We start from the raw sequence: 20,030 nt of genomic DNA on the forward strand, positions 1-20,030 counted from the left end.
AGGTAGGCATCCTTTAAGTCCACTGTGGTCATGTACTGACCTTCTTGGATCATGGGTAGGATGGTCCGAATAGTTTCCATTTTGAAAGATGGAACTCTGAGGAATTTGTTTAAGATCTCTAGATCCAAAATTGGTCTGAAGGTACCCTCTTTTTTGGGAACCACAAACAGATTTGAATAAAAACCCTGTCCTTGTTCCGTCCGCGGAACTGGATGGATCACTCCCATAACTAGGAGGACTTGCACACAGCGTAGGAATGCCTCTTTCTTTATCTGATTTGCAGATAGCCTTGAAAGATGAAATCTCCCTTGTGGAGGGGAAGTTTTGAAGTCCAGAAGATATCCCTGAGATATGATCTCCAACGCCCAGGGATCCTGAACATTTCTTGCCCACGCCTGGGCGAAGAGAGAAGTCTGCCCCCTACTAGATCCGTCGCCGGATAGGGGGCCGTTCCTTCATGCTGTCTTAGAGGCAGCAGCAGGCTTTCTGGCCTGCTTGCCTTTGTTCCAGGACTGGTTAGGTTTCCAGGCCTGCTTAGATTGAGCAAAAAAGTTCCCTCTTGTTTTGAAGCAGAGGAAGTTGATGCTGCACCTGCCTTGAAATTTCGAAAGGCACGAAAATTAGACTGTTTGGCCTTTGCTTTGGCCCTGTCCTGAGGAAGGGTATGACCCTTACCTCCAGTAATGTCAGCAATAATTTCCTTCAAACCAGGCCCGAATAAGGTCAGCCCCTTGAAAGGAATGTTGAGTAATTTAGACTTCGAAGTCACGTCAGCTGACCAGGATTAAGCCATAGCGCCCTACGCGCCTGGATGGCGAATCCGGAATTCTTAGCCGTTAGTTTAGTCAAATGAACAATGGCATCAGAAACAAATGAGTTAGCTAGCTTAAGTGTTCTAAGCTTTTCAATAATTTCAGTCAATGGAGCTGTATGGATGGCCTCTTCCAGGTCCTCAAACCAGAATGCCGCTGCGGCCGTGACAGGCGCAATGCATGCAAGGGGCTGTAAAATAAAACGTTGTTGAATAAACATTTTCTTAAGGTGGGGCGGAGCCAACAGCTGGGCAGAGAGGACGTGTATCAGAGAGCTCCTGCTGAAACACTTATAAAATAACGGCTAATTGCAGTTTTATTATTGCAATTTGCTCCAAATACTTACTTATGTCCAAGCAGGACTATCTCTACACTACTTGACAGTTACTTTGCTGAACTTATGCATCAGCCTCTATATCTGGATCCCATGCAGGTATATGAGGCCTACTAAAACTGCGGAGGTCATAGATTAACTAATGGATGTATGCTTTAAATACGATTGATTTCTACACTATTCTACTACAGACTTCTAGCTCTTGCCTAACTTCTCACAAGCAACAAAAATCCACTTTATTGCGTTGATAACCTGAAGTCTTACTCACTCGGTTTGCGGAGGCCATGCTGTGAGAAACGCCATTTTACTTGAGATACCTCCCAACTACATGCTTATTTTGCCGGCAATATACCGCCAACTTTAACGCCTCATCATGGAGAATCATTGTAGTGAACTGAGAGCTATGCTGCAGAGCTTGGATCTCCGGATGACAACTCAGTTCCACAGCCTAAGGTCTGAGATCAGGAACGTTCGTAGAAGCAAGGAGATGTCCGCTGCTGAATTGACTGAGATTAAGGATACCACACGAGTGCTCCCAAGACCAAGTACCGTGCAGCAAAAGGAGATGTTAGCGCCGATAACCCAAGCGCTTATACCCACCTATTCCCTGACCTCCCTTACCTCAAAAGAGTCTGACCCCCTAAAAGAAAGTGAACTGAGCGACATAGCTGTAGAAGCACAGCTACTAGTGGGGACAGGTGAGGATGGCTGTCCGACGCCGCAAAAAGATCCGCATGAAGACTCAGTCTCAATTAGGTCCCCTCTATTACTGCAGATACTGAGTCCAGTGTGCACGGAGGTGACTCAGTGTTCAGAAACCTGCTCGCTCCAAATGGGTAAACATCGGAATCGCTACAACCTGAGAGCAAATGGTGGTAGAGAATCCTGCTCTAGATACAATAATCTACCCCACGCTCTAGCGAGAATGGGAGTGGGATGATTCAGGTTGGACTTCAGACTGTTTCTGGGCTATCTGTTCGTGGGGTGCCCCACGAAGCTTAAATATCAATATTTCATCTATATTTTCAGACTCTAAACTCTGTATGTCTTGAACATAAATCTATGCCATGTTTAGAGATTGTTAGTATCCTAAATGAAGGCTTGTAGCCTGAAGAATGGGGACATAATAATTTATTCTATAACTTGGTGCTGTCTAGCTTTAGGTTTGTTTTACATGTTCACAGTATATTAGGTAACCACGCTACACCTACACTGCCTGGCTGCATAGTTTGTTTGTGTTTTTTAGGTTATGTCTCATATATTCCTACACAATGTGGAAAACTCCCCAATGATAAAAATGCTTGAGCTCCCACATGTAGGTTTCTTATCTGTCAATATTATTGAATCTAATACCTACCTATTTACAGGCTCATTTCTAATGTTATGGGAGTTTGCTGCAGTCTCTACTGACTTGATTAGTGTTGGACTTGATTCCCTTTGTTATACATATGTTTATAGTATGGATGATTTCAGTATGCACTTAATGATATACCTCATACTGCTATACAAGTTTTTGTGTCCTAGGAATGTCAATCTCTGAGGCTGAGAGATAGTTGTTCTAAAATATTAATTTTTATTTTTATGTTCCTAGACCTTTATAGGTTCCTACTATTATTAGGATCCCTTAATAGTTACATATCCTGATATTATTATGTGCAGAGTACCTACTCATAGTGTAAGTCTTAGAGGGGCACATGTCCACTACTTTAAGTACCATAGTTTTGATGGTAGCACAGCTCCTAACTTGCTATATGATCTATCTCTGTCATCACAATTGCTTCTGAGCCTAGCTTCCACAACTGCTGATAGGTGGGGGTCTGATATAATGTTTTGCATATTAATATATGTCCATATTAGTATAGTAGTATAGCAATCTTAATATCTGAAGGCTTATTTATCCCTATTATATTTATCCCAAATGTCTAATTCCTATATCTGCCCTAGACTACCCCCCAATATAATATTATATTATAACTAACATAGGGTCTAGGTTTTAGAAAATATTACTCATTTGATTATGCTAATGTCATAGTCACCTTCCAAAATTATTAATTCTAGAGGGGACATCTCTCACCTTTGGGATTTGAAGTTAATGCAATGCTTACCTTAATCCATATTATCTATCAGTTTCAGCTTCTATAGAATGTTTATTTATGGATGTTTTTTCTATGCTAATATGAAGCCCTAGTACTTACCTTTATTGTAGTTCAGGATTACACTGATACTTTATTCTTTTAAACTCATGTGGGGAAAGTTAGTATAACACATAGGTAATACTTATTACGTAATACTGATCGCTTTTGTTGCCCATATGTGTATATATGTATGCATGTTATACTTGTCTAATAGCTTGGGTTTCCACACACCTTATAACTACACCACATATGCTCTATAAAGGGAATCACCCAGGCATTATGGATAATCAATGACATGCTAAATGTATCAGAGATGCGGATAGCTCATTTTCTTCAGTAGTGCATATGTTCTATCCTTATTATACAAGTTATCTGTTTTGTTGTGGTTCTCTCATGTATTCTCAATTTCAGATAAGTTTAAAATATTTAGTATATTTATTAAGCTAGATGGGCTGCTTGGTCACATGTTTTTTGTACTCCTGCCAGTCTATTCACTTGTGCTGAATTATTAGTTATTTATTAAGTTTTAGCATGTTAGGACCTTGTGTGCAGGATAAGACTATAACATCTCATTAGCATGGAAGTCAAATTTACTACCTGCTGTCATTATTTAAGCAAGATAACATGGCCATTTACTGTAGGCTAGTTTAATCTATTTAAGTTCCTGTCCATAATACATTATTCAGCATGCTTCCGATATAGTGGCACCTCCTGGCACATATATTATGCCTTTACATTTTTAAATATACTATATTTATGCTTGCGCAATCTTCTCACCTAGCCTATAAGCCACATACAGGAAAGGCATACCGGAGGTCATGACTACCCCCCTTTGATACTAGGCAAATCATCTTGATATAGCCCTCTTTCCCACCTAAGTTAAGAAACTAGCACAATATCTATTGTCGGTTTCCCAATAGATTATTTAACCCACTTGCTAATACTAAAATATCCTTTTGTATACCCCCAACATGATTACACATGGCCCATAACAGACAGTTAGATAGCACATCCCCATGGCACATCTATCTGGTTTCACTAGCACGATTAAGATTTATAACCAAGGTACCACCCAAATACATCTGTGTATTTACTCATACCTGGCTCCGCCCTCCACCCTCCCCCCAATATGCATAGCGGTGCTTACCCACTGAATACCCCCCCCCCCCCTTTTTCTTTTTTTCTCGTACTATATATATGTTCTCCTTCGGGAGCTTCTACCGACCTATATACCCGGTCATTAGTTACTTTGTATAATTGTGGCCCATTGGGCCTAGAAATCTGGTACCAATAGGTCGGTCATTTATGCTATTCTATCAAAAAAACGAGGTGTAATTAGCTTGCTACCATTGTTATGTATAACTACCGAATTGTTTCACTCATTTTTGTTTGTACCTTTTTCATTCTATCAAAAAGGCGTATTATGTTTTATGTTTATCATGCTAAACCTCAATAAAAATATATTTTAAAAAAAAAACATTTTCTTAAGGTAACTCTCCAATTTTTTATCCATTGGATCTGAAAAAGCACAACTGTCCTCAACCGGGATAGTAGTACGCTTTGCTAAAATAGAAACTGCTCCCTCCACCTTAGGGACCGTCTGCCATAAGTCCCGTGTAGTGGTGTCTATTGGAAACATTTTTCTAAATATAGGAGGTGGGGAAAAAGGCACACCCGGTCTATCCCACTCCTTGCTAATAATTTCTGTAAGCCTTTTAGGTATAGGAAAAACATCAGTACACACCGGCACCGCATAGTATTTATCCAGCCTACACAATTTCTCTGGTACTGCAACTGTGTTACAGTCATTCAGAGCAGCTAATACCTCCCCAAGCAATACACGGAGGTTCTCAAGCTTAAATTTGAATTAGAAATCTTTGAATCAGGTTTCCCTGAATCAGAGATGTCACCCACAGACTGAAGCTCTCTGTCCTCATGATCTGCATATTGTGACGCAGTATCAGACATGGCCCTTACAGCATCTGCGCGCTCTGTATTTCTCCTAACCCCAGAGCAATCGCGCTTGCCTCTTAATTCAGGCAACCTGGATAATACCTCTGACAGGGTATTATTCATGATTGCAGCCATGTCCTGCAAGGTAATCGCTATGGGCGTCCCTGATGTAATTGGCGCCATATTAGCGTGCATCCCCTGAGCGGGAAGCGAAGGTACTGACACATGAGGAGAGTTAGTCGGCATAACTTCCCCCCTCGTCGTCTGGTGATAATTCTTTTATAAGTAAGGACTGACCTTTATTATTTAAAGTTAAATCAATACATTTAGTACACATATTCCTATGGGGCTCCACACTGGCTTTCAAACATAATGAACAAATAGATTCATCTGTGTCAAACATGTTTAAACAGACTAGCAATGAGACTAGCAAGCTTGGAAAACACTTTAAAACAAATTTACAAGCAATATAAAAAAACGCTACTGCGCCTTTAAGAAGCACAAAACCTGTCTCAAGTTGAAATAACAGTGAACCAGAGCAGTTATACCAACCAAATTTTCACAGTAAATGTATTAAGCTAGCAGAGCATTGCACCCACTTGCAAATGGATGATTAACCCCTTAATACCCAAAACGGATAAACAATAGAGAAAAACGTTTTTTTAAAATAGACAAACACACTGTCACAGCTCTGCTGTGACTGATTACCTCCCTCAATATGACTTTTGAAGCCTTTTGAGTCCTCTAGAGAAGTCCTGAATCATGCAGGAAGAAGCAGGAAGACTGAGTCTGAATTTTTACTGCGCAAAAAAGCGCTAAAATAGGCCCCTCCCACTCATTATTACAACAGTGGGAAGCCTCAGTTAACTGCTTCTATGCAGAAAATTAAGCCAGCCATGTGTAAAAATTATGTTTTATCACCAATGTACCTTAAAAAAACGATTAAACATGCCAGCAAACGTTTTAAAAGATCTTTTTTAAAGAGTATGTATCTCTATTAATAAGCCTGATACCAGTCGCTTTCACTGCATTTAAGGCTATACTAACATTACAGTTTTATCACCAATGTACGTTAAAAAACGATTAAACATGCCAGTAAACGTTTTAAAACACCTTTTTTAAAGAGTATTTATCTCTATTAATAAGCCCGATACCAGTCGCTTTCACTGCATTTAAGGCTTTACTTACATTACTTCGGTATCAGCAGCATTTTCTTAGTCAATTCCATTCCTTAGAAAAATATTTTACTGCACATACCTTAGTTGCAGGAAAACCTGCACGCCATTCCCTTTCTGAAGTTACCTCACTCCTCAGAATGTGTGAGAACAGCAAGTGGATCTTAGTTACTTCTGCTAAGATCATAGAAAACGCAGGCAGATTCTTCTTCCAAATACTGCCTGAGAAAAAAACAGCACACTCCGGTGCCATTTAAAAATAACAAACTTTTGATTGAAGAAATAAATTAAGTATAAAACACCACAGTCCTCTCACGACCTCCATCTATGTTGAGGGTTGCAAGAGAATGACTGGATATGACATGTGAGGGGAGGAGCTATATAGCAGCTCTGATGTGGGTGATCCTCTTGCAACTTCCTGTTGGGAAGGAGAATATCCCATAAGTAATGGATGATCCGTGGACTGGATACACTTAACAAGAGAAATACAAATTACTGTTTTAACCACACTACAGTCCCTGCCACAGTTTTGCTGCGGCTTTTACCTTCCTTTTAGGGGTTATTCTCCACAGTAATAAGCCTTTCTGAGTCCTTTTCTCAGCTACAGGACCCTCTCACAAGAAACTGCATGCACTGCCTTATGGAAGTAACTGCGCAACTAAGGCGCGAAAACGAGGCCTCCTCCTTCTGTATACCAGAGTGAAGGGGCCTTTCTGACTAGTTTAGGCGTCTAACCAATTGCCAGGCGTATTAAACGTTCCCAAAAGTGTTTAAAAGTTCACAAAAACACTCCAAATGTCACATAAATATGATAAGAACAATCGATTTAGCCCATAGTAGTGTCACCAGCAGAGAGCTCAATATTATAAGCCTTAATTCTGTTACTGAGTCTAAGAAAATGGCTTACCTATCCCATAAGGGAAAAACGGACAGTCTTCTAGCATTAACATGTCTTGTTAGAAATATGACTGATCATACCTGGAGCAGATAAGCCTGCAAGCTGTTCCCCCCAACTGAAGTTCTCTGGTTTCAACAGTCCTGCGTGGGAACAGCAATGGATTTTAGTTACGGGTGCTAAAATCATACTCCTCTTTTAACAGAAATCTTCTTCACTTTCTGTTGTAGAGTAAATAGTACAAACCGGCACTATTTTAAAATAACAAACTCTTGATAGAAGAAATAAATAACTACAACTAACACCACATACTCTTTACCATCCCCGTGGAGATGCTACTTGTTCAGAGCGGCAAAGAGAATGACTGGGGGAGGAGCCAGAGGGGGGCTATATGGACAGCTCTTGCTGTGTGCTCTCTTTGCCATTTCCTGTAGGGGAAGAGAATATCCCACAAGTAAGGATGACGCTGTGGACCGGACACACCAATGTTGGAGAAAAGATTATTACAGCAATATGCAGGACCATACAATACCCTCTGGTATACGCCTAGTTGGTCAGGAGTTCATCCTACAGTAAGATAATGACCCACAACATACCTCCAGTCTACATCAGAACTACCTTAGAAGAAAGGAACAAGACAGTAGGCTTCAAATCATTAAATGTGCAGCAGTCCCATACATAAACACCATCAACATGGTTTGGGATGAACTGGACAGAAGAATGAAAGCAAAGCAAGCAAAAAGTGCCACACATTTGTGGGAATTTCTGCAATAGGGTTGGAAGGACATTATTTGATTTAAATTGTAGAAAGAATTCCACAAGTGTGTTAGGCATTCTTTCTACATCTTAAATCAATTTTTTTTTTTAAAAGTATACCACCATGATTTCTGTTTTATCTCCAATTGTTTATTAGTTCTATGGTTTAATTTCAAAAACATTGGGACATTCAACTGCATAAATGTAAATTACAACATGAAAAATTGAGATGTTCCAAATTTTTTGACAGGTAGTGTAGTTACTCTAACACTAATGAATATTTGCAGGTTTCTTAAATGAGTATTAAATATTTTGAGGTTGTTCTTTAAAATGTTTAATTAAATGTAGTTAAAACGCTATTTTGCAATATACTTTCATTATTGTCTCATTTTGCTTTAAGCCAATTCTGAAAATTCTAAGGTTTTCAATTCCTGTTAAACATAGAAGTGCAAACTGCAGACATAGCACTGCTATATTCCATGCAGGTGTTCTAAAGTTAGTTGTCTACCGCGTAGGAATGTGACTACCGCGTCACTTCCGGTGACTTTAATCAGCTGCTGGAGGTTTGTGGCACTCACTGCTCATGCACTAGAGGGCCAACCTCCTACAAACAGCTGTTTAAGGCAGAATAGGTGACAACTTACTTGAGAACATCGGTGTTGTAAAGTAAGTTGTCTACCGCGTAGGAATTGCCGCCTGATCGCTCTGTCCTTCTCTCCATAATCTACAAAAGGTTATACAGACTGCGCAAAGGTTAGGGTATATATGCTTTAAGATTTAAGGGGATATTTCTCCTAAATCCCCAGGGGAAAGGACAACAGAGAACAATTAAAATCTAAAGCGCCAGTACAGGCAAAATATACCCAAGAGAGCATGCAATTTAGTGTTTATATAAAAAATAATTTATTCTTCAACAAATGTCACAAAAAGAACCTAAAAAAATAAAAATATGTATAACATGAGATGAAAATCTCCTAGGTATAAATTAAACCTTATACAAGAATTCAGACAATAAAATATGTGATTGGCCAATCTCTATTAAAATGTGAGTAATCTATAAAAGCATTTACACAAGGAAGGGATTTTAATTGTTCTCTGTTGTCCTTCTCTCCATAACATAGATTTTATTTTGCAATACTTTTGAAATAGTTTTTACTTGCTGTATTTAGTTCTTTTTTCACCGTTCTATACCTTTATAGCAATATCGCAAATTAGTCTACGCTGTACGGTGCTGTATTTTTGTGTTTTCTGAATGATCATTTCGTAAAGCCTCCAATATAATCCTCAGACGTTTTTACCTCGTTATGAATTATCTTCTTGCTTCCACCAATGTCTAATGGAGGCTTTAGGAAATGATCATTCAGAAAACACAAAAATACAGCACAGTACAGCGTTTACTAATTTGAGATATTGCTATAAAGGTATAGAACGGCAAAAAAGGAATTAAATACAGAAAGTACAAACTATTTAAAAATGATTGCAAAATAAAATCTGTGTTATAGAGAGAAGGACAGAGCGATCAGGCGGCAATTCCTACGCGGTAGACAACTTACTTTAGAACACCAGTGTTCTAAAGTAAGTTGTCAGCTATTCTGCCTTAAACAGCTGTTTGTAGAAGGTTGGGCCTCCAGTGAGCGCTGTTTATTGTGCCTTAAACATGCGCAGAGAGCGCCACAACCCTCCAGCAGCTGACTACACGTCACCGGAAGTGACGCGGTAGTCAAATTCCAATGGTAGACATCTTAATTTAAGACATCGGCATTAGGTGCACACTGAAATAACCCATCTATAACTGCCCCTTATTGGCCTCAGCAATATTTAAAATTGCATCATAAATTATTCTCAGGCTAATCTTTGTTTTAGATGCATCATCAAGAGCCTTAGGATGTTTCCTTGCAAAGTTTCCTTTCTAATCATGAATAAAAAAAAATAAAAAAAGTGTGATCTCTGTTCTCACGCTGTAAACTAATAGTCAAAGAACTGCAAAAAGCTTACGCTGTATGGGAGACTGAGCCAAGGAATTTTCTTGATAAGATGAACAAGGCTTTTCTGGACTACAATCTGCATCTTTCTGGGGGGAGATACGTTCATGTTTCCTTTTGGTTGATGCTTTCAGACCTATGAAGAGAGAAACAGAACAAATTAAATGAAAAATAGAACTTTGGAAAATAACATGACAAATTTCAAGTTGATACATAGGGCAAGATTCATCAATCTGCCAACAGACAGGATTTACATGTTGTGAACCTGTCTGCATCTCATCATAGCATGTGGGCGCATATGTTTCCCATATTTATCATTCGACGAACGGATGCTAGTGCATTGCTGCCCCCCTACCCTTGCTCATCCAATTTCATGAGAGTAGGGCTTGTCAATAACTCCGGTTGAATGAATCCGTGGTGATTTTCATCCACCAACTACAGTTGGCGAGAGGGTTTTTGAAGCAGCAGTTTAAACCACCAGTATATGAAAGTACATTACAAAAATTTTGATAATGGGTTAAGAAACCAGAGTCCACATTTAGTCCAGAATTTAGCAAGCTGAAGTGCATTATCATTTTCATTTCAAAGGTTTTTCTTTCCATGGTGTTTTTGAAGTTGCCTCTGAGAATCTTGATTTTGAGGTATTGGATGGAGTGGTCAGGTTGGGTGAAATGGTGACCAACAGGGGTACCAGTATTTTATTTCACAGTGGTTTTTGATTGAGTGTCTGTGTAAGTTCATCCGAAGGTGCAGTTTTTGGCTTGTTTCTCCAATATAAAATCCCACTTCACATGCAGTGCAATGTATCATGTATACCACATTTGCAGATATACATGAATATGCCCCTTTAATGTTATAGGATTTGCTCTTGTGATTAGCTGTGTTGTTTTCACAAATGTGTTGACAAGGGGTAGCTTTCTGTGGACCAGTTTCTGTTTTAGGTTGGGTGGTTGTCCGAGTGCCAGGATAGGGGGGTTTTGGAAAGATTTTTTTTGAGTGTGGGATCCTCTAAGACAGGGGTGTCCAAACTTTGCTCTCCAGAGGTTTTGGAACTACATTTCCCATGATGCTCAGCTAGATAAAATGCTGGCTGAGCATCATGAGAAATGTAGTTCCAAAACCTCTGGAGAGCAAAGTTTGGACACCCCTGCTCTAAGAGTAGTGGCTGTAAGTATTTAACGATTTTTTGTATTCCTTCTAAAGCAGGGTTATATTTGACAACTAGTGGGATACGCGATATGATTTTCTTCTCCCTGTATTGTAGCAAGTGTTCACGTGGGGTATTAAGGGCAGAGTTAACAAATTTGTTTGTTTATAACCCTTATTTTGTAACATTTTTCTCTGAATGATTAGGACAATGTGATGAGGTGTTTGTCACGGTCCTTGGCGTCTGAGCAAATTCTGTGATATCTGGTGGCCTGACTGTAGATTATGGATTTTTAATGTGATTGGGGTGGAAGCTGGAGCTGTTGAGGTAGCTGCATCTATCTGTTGGTTTCCCTGTATACAGATGAGTGTAGTTTGCCATTTGTGATGGATATTGTTGTATTAAGGAAGCTGACAAAGTCTCTAGAAAAGTCAATTTTAAGCTTGATTGATGCATGAAAAAGATTAAATGATTTATGAAAATGTTCTAGGTTATTTTCTCCTTCTGTCCATATGATGAAAATATCATCTATGTAGCAAAAGTATTTGAAGGGTTTGTGAGGGTGAGTAGGTAGGAATCCCTGTTCTAAATCAGTGATGAAGAGGTTTGCATACGAGGTTTGCATACTGTGGTGCCATTTTGGTGCCCATGGCTGTTCCAATGGTTTGTAAATAGATGGGAGTTATTGAAGATGAAATAATTGTGGGCAAGTATGAATTCTGTAAGTTTACTGACTGTAGAAGCACTATATGTCTTGTTAGTGCTTTCTGCTGAAAGAAAGTTTAAGCAGGCATCAATACCATCTTTATGTGGAATATTGCTGTACAGGGATTCCACATCCATTGTCACAAGTTTAGTATCCTCTGGCAATTCTGTTATCTGGCTGATTTTGTTAAGAAAATCAGTGGTGTATTTTATAAAGCTAGTGGTTTTAATAATTAAGGGCTTAAGAATATTCTTCACTAGGCCCGAAATTTGCTCAGTCAGAGTGTCCATGCCAGTTATTATTGGTCTCCCTGGGTTCCTTGGTTTGTGGATTTTTGGGAGCATGTATAATGTCCCTATGCTAGGGTTAGAGGGCACCAGTTTGTCCAGTTTAAGCTGCGTGTGTTTAGGGAATGTTTTTATTAGTTTTCTAAGTTGCAAAGTGTATTCCTGGGTGGGGTCCTTTTTCAGTTTATTGTAATAAGTTTGATATGATAATTGTCTATTTCCCTCTGTGATGTAGTCTTGTGTATTCATGATCACCACTGCTCCTCCCTTGTCCGCAGGCTTAATGGTAATTTTTTCATTGTTTTTTTATTTTTTTTATAGCATTTTTTTCTAAATGTGAGAGGTTATACATTACTTTTTTCTGCTGTGTGTTAAGCAGGGATGCTGCTCTTAACCGGAAGCTTTCAATATAGCTGTCCAATTTTTTGTTGCGTCCTGGTGCAGGTGTGTTCTTTTAGCTTCCATTGTATTCCTCCATAGTGCTGGTATTTTCTTTGTCATAAAAAAATTCTTTTAGCCGCAATCTCCTGAAGAATTCTTCTAAGTCTGAGTACAGTTGTATGTTGTCAAGATTTGAACTTTGTGTATTATTTACCATATATTTCTCCTGCCTGTAATCTTTTACTGACACTATCTGCCTGTCTCCTAAACCCCCATCATGATTTTTACGACACCCCTCCTCCCCCTGCATTCAGACCTCTGTAACACTTTGTTTTCTTAGCCTGTGTTTTAAGATATAATCTGTAAATTCCATCAAATTGGTCAGTATTGCTTCAGACTTGAAAAAGGAAGACACTCTTCCGAAAGCTTGTCATCTTATAAATGTATAGTTAGTCCAATAAAAAAGTATCATTGCACAATGCAATACTCTTGTTATTTTGAGATATATATATATATATATATATATGAGCGAATGGAGCGCTCAAACCTCTTGCATACTAGATGTATTGGCATTTTCCAGACAATGCAGCTATTAGACACCCACTGAAGGCAATCCAACCTTCAGTGTACGAAGAGCATAAAATGCACAAGAAAAAAAGATACAAAGAGAATGGGTCTAGCGCAAAGCTGGATACTATCATACAAAAAAGTAAAAGGAATTGATAGTGTATCAATACACCCTCCAAGTAACTGAGTGTTACTATTGTGGATACTCTCAGTGACTGGGAATATTACACAATGTGTCTATATTTTTAGTTTATGGTCTTCAAAAAATCTTTTTTAGATATTTTTTGATAGACTAGGTTTTAAATATTTGCATATCCCCCTATATCCAAGACAGAGAAAGTGTTTTAACTTAGGGATATACTATTTATAATTTATAATAATTTTTTACATATTTTTATTGTGTATTTTTTTAAACATGTTTATTAGCAATACATATATACATTTTTAGTACATTGAAAAACATTCCATAATATGGACAAAAACTCCAGTTTAGAAAGAAGGTTTCTTGTCAAAGAGGAGCCTTTTTTTCCTATTTCAGCAGGAACGTTAAAAAGAACGGTTGTTTTAATGTGTCTGTTTTGTAGATTGGTTAAGGCTCTGGAGGTGCGCCCTATAACATGGAGCCTAGGGCCTTTAAGGTTGTTTGACGTCATTATCCTTCCTCCAACCGCAAGCTAGAATCAGGTGCCCGGAAAGACCACAAATTCAGGTAAATATTTAAAGCCTTGGGGGGCGGAGCTAAGCCACGCAGGCGAATGGCTGTCTTCTGAGCGAGCTCCTAAATCCCAAGGCAGTGCATCTTATAAATGATGGCTTTCCCTTCCCCTAATCCCCTTGCTTTATTGTGGGAACACTTTCTCTAGACATTGAAAGGCTTTTTGTGCGAAAACACTTTGCACCCTCTCAATCCAAAGTTACAAGTGTGACGCACCTGACCGGAGCTCCCGACGAGGTCTGAAGCCCTGCATACAGCGCTGAGGCGCTTAGACAATCTGACCTGAAACTTTTGCAAGGAGGAGATAACTTGCCGAGTGGCATCAGTGGACCGCAACCAACGAGGTAAACTACACCTCACACACGCTTGATCACAGCACCGGCCACAACAGATTGCACGCAGTCTTATCTAACTCCGTGGTCAGCCTTTTATAACGGTCCCTGGGCCCCGCTGCATATTAGTAGTGTGAGACTGCGGCTAGAGATTGCTGGCCTATAACGGTGCCTCTTGTGAATCGGTTAGACCTCCATCTATGATGCGTGTGCTAGTTGTACAATTGAAGGTCTAAGTTAATTCCAACTGTGACACAGTGCTGCAGCCTCTCACAAAGGTCCGTTTATATGAAAGTTAATAGGCTGCATCAATCAAACATCTCACAGGGGTTATAAATTTCTTTAATTGACAATTAACTGGTTCAGTGGACTATCTGTTTTTTGTGTCATCTCAATAGATAGTGCCTGTCACCTGAATACTTTTTTTTCACCTCCACGTGGGTCATTTTGATATTCTACAAAAGCCCTGCATTAGTTCTGCTCTTTTCTACAACCACGCTGGTAGTGAAACTATGCCTTGTAAAAGGCAATCTAAGGCTGAAAAAGATCTCCCTGTGCGCACACTTAGTGGATATTTGAAACACATTGACCACCCTAATATAGAGCTTTCTAGCAGCATGGAGGACAGCCAAAATGACTCCCCACCTACTCTGCAAAATACTGAGCTGCTTGCCTCGCAGCCTATCACTAAAGAGGATTTACAGCTTCTATCCTCCAAAGAGGACATAAGAAACGCTGTTAAAGAAATGAGAAATTTGTTTCATGAACTAAAAAAGGACATTGACTCTTTGGATACTAGAGTTACCCAATCCGAAACAAAACATACTGAGATTTCAAGCTCTATGCTACAAATGCAAACTGAGATGCAGAGGCAATCAGACACCATTCAGCTGATGTCTGATAAGATAGAAGATCTTGACAACAGGGGTCGCCGCAACAATTTAAGAATCAGGGGTGTATCTGAAACTATTCACCCCCCAGCGATTGAAGGCTATCTGCAGAGCCTATTTCGCACCCTTAAAGACACCCCGGCCTCTCCCGAGATTTCACTAGAGCGGGCACATAGAGCGCTTAGAGTAAAGCCACCTCCTAAGGCGCCTCCCAGGGACATAATTGTCCGTTTCTTGAATTTCAAAGAAAAAGAAGAAATCCTTTGGTGTGCACGCAGCAAACAACCAGTACAACATGCAGGTGAAACACTACAGATTTTCTCTGACCTCTCACCAACCACTCTCTCGAAGAGGAGAGACTTATCTCAGACCACAGAGAGATTGAGAGCGCATAAGGTTCCATACAGGTGGGGATTCCCTGTCTCCATTATCGCCTCCTGGCATAACAAGACAGCTATCTTCCGCCCTGGATCGGATGCCCAGGCCTTCTTTGCTACTTTGTCCACTTTAGCTTTTCAACGCTACAATCCTTACTTCCTTGCCTCCTGCAGGAATTACACCTTCTTGCTGTTTAAAAGCCTGCAGAGGCCCTTCCTGACTGTTACTCATGCGAACATTCGTATCCTTTGGGGACTCTCCATCACCTGGCTTCACCTCCAGATAATGTATCACTTATGTTGTTTGAGTCCGGTTTATTTGATTAGATTAGATTTGCATAAGTCTTCTTATGTACTGTTTCTACACCTCCCCTTCCCCCTCCCTTTACCAACTCATACAAAGTGTGGTCATTAGTGGCCCCATATGCTATCACGGCATCTTATGGAACTGTTACCTATATTTGTATCTACCCTACTGTTTGCTAACCTAGCTTCGTTAATATAGGGTCTTTTGTTATAGAGCCAGAGATACCAATTTGTTATGGGCCTGAACTGTTGATATGCTCCCTCTCCATCCTCCTTCCCCCCCCCTCTTTCCTCTCCCCTCACTTCCTTTCCTTCCCCTCTCCCTCCCTTCCCCCTTTACCCCTCCCCATCCCCCCCCTTCCTTTCCCCCCCCTTCCTATTTCCCCCTCTTTTCCCCTCTCCCCCCCCCCTCCCTTTTCCCCTCTCCTTTCCCTCCATTCCTTTTTCTCCCTCTCCTTCTCTCTCTTCCCCTCCCCTCCCCCCCCTTCCCTTCCTTCCCCTCCCTCCCCTCCCCTCCCTCCCCTTTCCCCCCCCTCCTCCCTTTTCCCCAATTGAATCTTTTCAATGCACTCACACTCCTGTTCTCTACATTTACAGTTATTTTTTGCATAACCATGGTTGTCATATTGTTGTTTTAGTTTTTAAATTTTGGAATGGATTATTTTTCTCATACTTTCAAATGCTGGAATACAACCTACTGTGCTATTTTGGAAGCGATCACTATGTTGCAATACTTACATTTTTATAATATTGTCTATAGATAGGTATGGTATACCTAGGTATGCAATGTTATTGTTCTAATTTTAATTTTCTTTTTGTTTTGTTTTTTAAGTGTGGTTAGCTCTATTGAGTTTTTGATTGTTCCCTCTCCTTCTTCTCTTTCTTCCTCCTCCTCTTTCTTCTCCTCCTCCCCCCCCCTCCCTTCTTCCTACTATCCTTGTACCTTTTGATGACTATCTATCTTTTGGTTTTGTCCCCATGAATGCCACTTGTTATGCTGTTATGGATCTGATCACTATGGTGCAATGCCTACATTTCTATCCTGATGTTTACCGACATGTGTTGTATACGTATGGATGCAATGTTATTGTTTTAGTTTAACTTTTGTTATATATAAACAGCTCCAAAGAACTTTTGAATGCTTTCTTCCCTTCCCCTTCCTCATCCCCCTTCCTCTCTTTCCTCCCTCTCCCCCCCCCTCCTCCTCCCTCCTTCCCTCTCCTCCTCCCCTTTCTCCTTCCTCCTTCCCTTGTATCATTTTGCGGTCCTCCATCCTCCAGTTTTGCCTCCAGATAATGTGTCCCTCATTGTGTCTGAGTCAAATGTGTATGTCACTACCTTGATTGTAACGTTGTTGTTTTAGTTTTAAAGCATTGACAAGGTTTATCATCAATATACCCTTAGATACTGAAATGCTACCTGCTGTGCTACTCTGGAACTGGCCACTTCAGTGCAATGGTTGCATTCCTATACTGATGCTTACAGAAAAGTGTTATTCACCTATTGATGCAATGTTATTGTTTTAGTCTATACTTGTTATTGCGTGGCCAGCTCTAGGGTGCTTTTGAATGCTTTCTTCCCTTCCTCTTTCTCTCTTTACCCCCCCTCTCTTCCTCTCTCCTCCTCCCCTTCCCCTCCCCTTGCCCCCTCTCTCCCTCCCCCTTCCCCCCCCCCTCCTCAAGCCATCACCTCTACAGACTCAGGAGGGATAGCCTCCTGTGCTACTCTCCTGAAACTTTCTATTATATTTTAAAAAGAATGCTCTGACCTAGGGATTACTTCCCCTGCTTCTTTCACTTCCTCGTTCTCTATTTCTCTTACCGTTTGTCTAATTTTTATTCAGTATTACTCCTTCCTTTCCTCTTAGTCTTGTCTGAGATATCCCTTCTTTGTCCTCGCTGAGTCTTTAAACAGCACCTATTCCCCTTTTCTTCCCCCTCTTCTTTTTCTTCCCCTTTAAACTCTCTTCTCTCCCCCTCCCCTCCCCCTTCTTTTTTTTTTTTTTTTTTTCTCATTATGGCCCGCTCGGGCGGTAAGTTTGGCTCTCATGGGCTTACTTTTGTTTCTATTAATGCCAAGGGTTTGAATGATCCAGGAAAGAGGTCAATAGCTTTACGTGAACTGCAAAAACACCACAGTCATGTCCTCTTTTTCCAAGAAACTCATTTCCGTAAGGGAAAGGAACCAAAAAGGAACCAATATCCTGTGGCCCTCTTTGCTTCAGGCCCCTCCAAGAAATGTGGGGTGGGCATTATGATTCATCATTCAGTCCCATTGCAAATTTTACATGTTGAAAGAGATCCCGAGGGTAGGTTTTTGCTAATTTCTGGCACACTGTACGACCACCCTATCACACTGGTTACAGTCTACTGCCCAAATGCTGACCAGCATCGTTTCATGTCCAAGGTCTCGAAGGTAATTCTAGACCACTCTAAAGGCCCGCTGTTCTTGGCAGGGGATCTCAACATACCTTTGGATGTGTGTATGGACACGTCCAATAGATCAGCAAGTATCCCATCTAAAATAATGAAGTCAGTCAGGACAACTATTGCAAATCTCCAACTACACGATGTATGGAGAACCCTTCACCCATCAGAGAGAGACTACACATACTTCTCCCCTCCACACAACAAATACTCACGTATAGACTATTTCCTATTTGATTCAGCGGGACTAGACATGACTGTTAGCTCTACAATAGACACTATCACATGGTCAGATCATGCCCCTATAATTTGCAATATCCAATGGCCAGACCTGCCCCCAACGTCTTATATTTGGAAGTTGGACGATCACCTATTAGACAGACAGGACATTAAGTCTGCGATCCAAAAATCACTAACAGACTACATGACACACAACGATCCTACACATACTTCTATCACCAATTTTTGGGAAGCAGTTAAGTGTGTTGTTCGAGGCGAGTTCCTCAAACATAAGGCCCATTTGTTGAAACAGCAGAGGTTAAAACACTTACAACTCTCACAAAAAGTTACCGAACTTGAAAACATACACAAACAGGGCAAGTCATTATCAGAGGCCAGATCGCTTCTCTCTCAGCACCAACTTGAGACGCTGCATCATAAGCTGTTTAAGACAAAACAACAATATTATGAAGGGGGCAATAAGCCTGGCAAACTCTTAGCCAGAAACATCCGCAGACAGCAACTTAAGTCTCATATCTATATGTTGCAGAGAGAGGACGGCAGTGCAGTGAAGGGAACTGGACAAATAGCAGACTCCTTCCATACATACTATACTAATCTCTACAATATCTCGCAGTCGCGTGTAGGTAGATCCCAAGATCTCACCGTGTTAGAAAAACAGAATACGATCGACGATTATTTGTCCTCTCTTGCTCTCCCTCAGCTTACCGCTGAAGACAGGGAGTCTCTTGACGCTCCCATTACTTTAGAGGAGTTGGCCCAGGCCCTGACAGATCTTCCGGGTGGGAAGTGCCCCGGCCCTGATGGGTTTACTCCCAAATACTATTGGGCTTTCTTTGACACTCTGGGCCCTTCCATGCTTCTACTATTTAACAATTTGATCACACATCCCACTCTCCCTACTACGTCTTTAGAGGCATACATCACTGTCATCCCTAAACAGGGCAAACCCCCCACTTCTCCTGCTAATTTCCGCCCAATCTCTTTGTTAAATTCAGATATGAAAGCTTATGCAAAGGTGCTTGCAAAGAGGTTAAATAGACTCCTCCCTTCCTTGATCTCGTCTGATCAGGTGGGTTTTGTCCCTGGTAGGGAGGCACGGGACAATACCAGTAAGGTGCTTCAACTGATCTCCCATGCGCGGGTTGAGGGTGGGCCTATGGCCCTGCTCTCGACTGACGCGGAGAAAGCTTTTGATCGGGTGAACTGGCTTTTTCTACGTCGGGTCATGAAGAAGATGAATTTTGGCGACCCATATATTAACATGACTTTTGCATTATATTCCGCACCGAATGCTAGGATCCGGATAAATAACACCTTATCTGAGACCTTTTTTATTACGAATGGCACTAGACAGGGCTGTCCGCTTTCCCCTCTTCTCTTTGCTCTTTCTATTGAGGCGCTGGCCCAGAGGGTTAGAGAAAACCCTAAGATCAGTGGGGTGCAGGTTGGGGAAAAAGAATTTAAACAAGCACTCTACGCGGATGATATCCTCTACACCCTCACCAACATTGATACATCGATCCCAGAGTTGCTAGGTGAGTTACGACAATATGGTGAGCTTTCTGACTTTCATCTCAACTTATCTAAGTCAGAGCTGTTGAACATTAACTC

The 20,030-nt window shown here is 40.7% G+C and overlaps 1 protein-coding gene across 4 annotated transcripts in view; it reads right to left on the bottom strand.

The window, feature by feature from the left end:
• The window catches only part of VRK3 (VRK serine/threonine kinase 3), a 403,485-nt gene that overhangs the window by 324,077 nt on the left and 59,378 nt on the right, over positions 1-20,030 (bottom strand). For 3 of the 4 annotated variants that reach the window (XM_053699492.1, XM_053699488.1, XM_053699490.1), the window contains exon 3: positions 10,056-10,178. The exons of the other annotated variant lie outside the window; for it this stretch is intronic. In XM_053699492.1, the coding sequence (XP_053555467.1) occupies positions 10,056-10,178 (123 nt within the window). The remainder of the gene's footprint in view (positions 1-10,055; positions 10,179-20,030) is intronic. 4 annotated transcript variants of the gene reach the window in all.

Source organism: Bombina bombina, chromosome 1, assembly GCF_027579735.1.
Source record: "Bombina bombina isolate aBomBom1 chromosome 1, aBomBom1.pri, whole genome shotgun sequence".
NCBI lineage: Eukaryota > Metazoa > Chordata > Amphibia > Anura > Bombinatoridae > Bombina > Bombina bombina.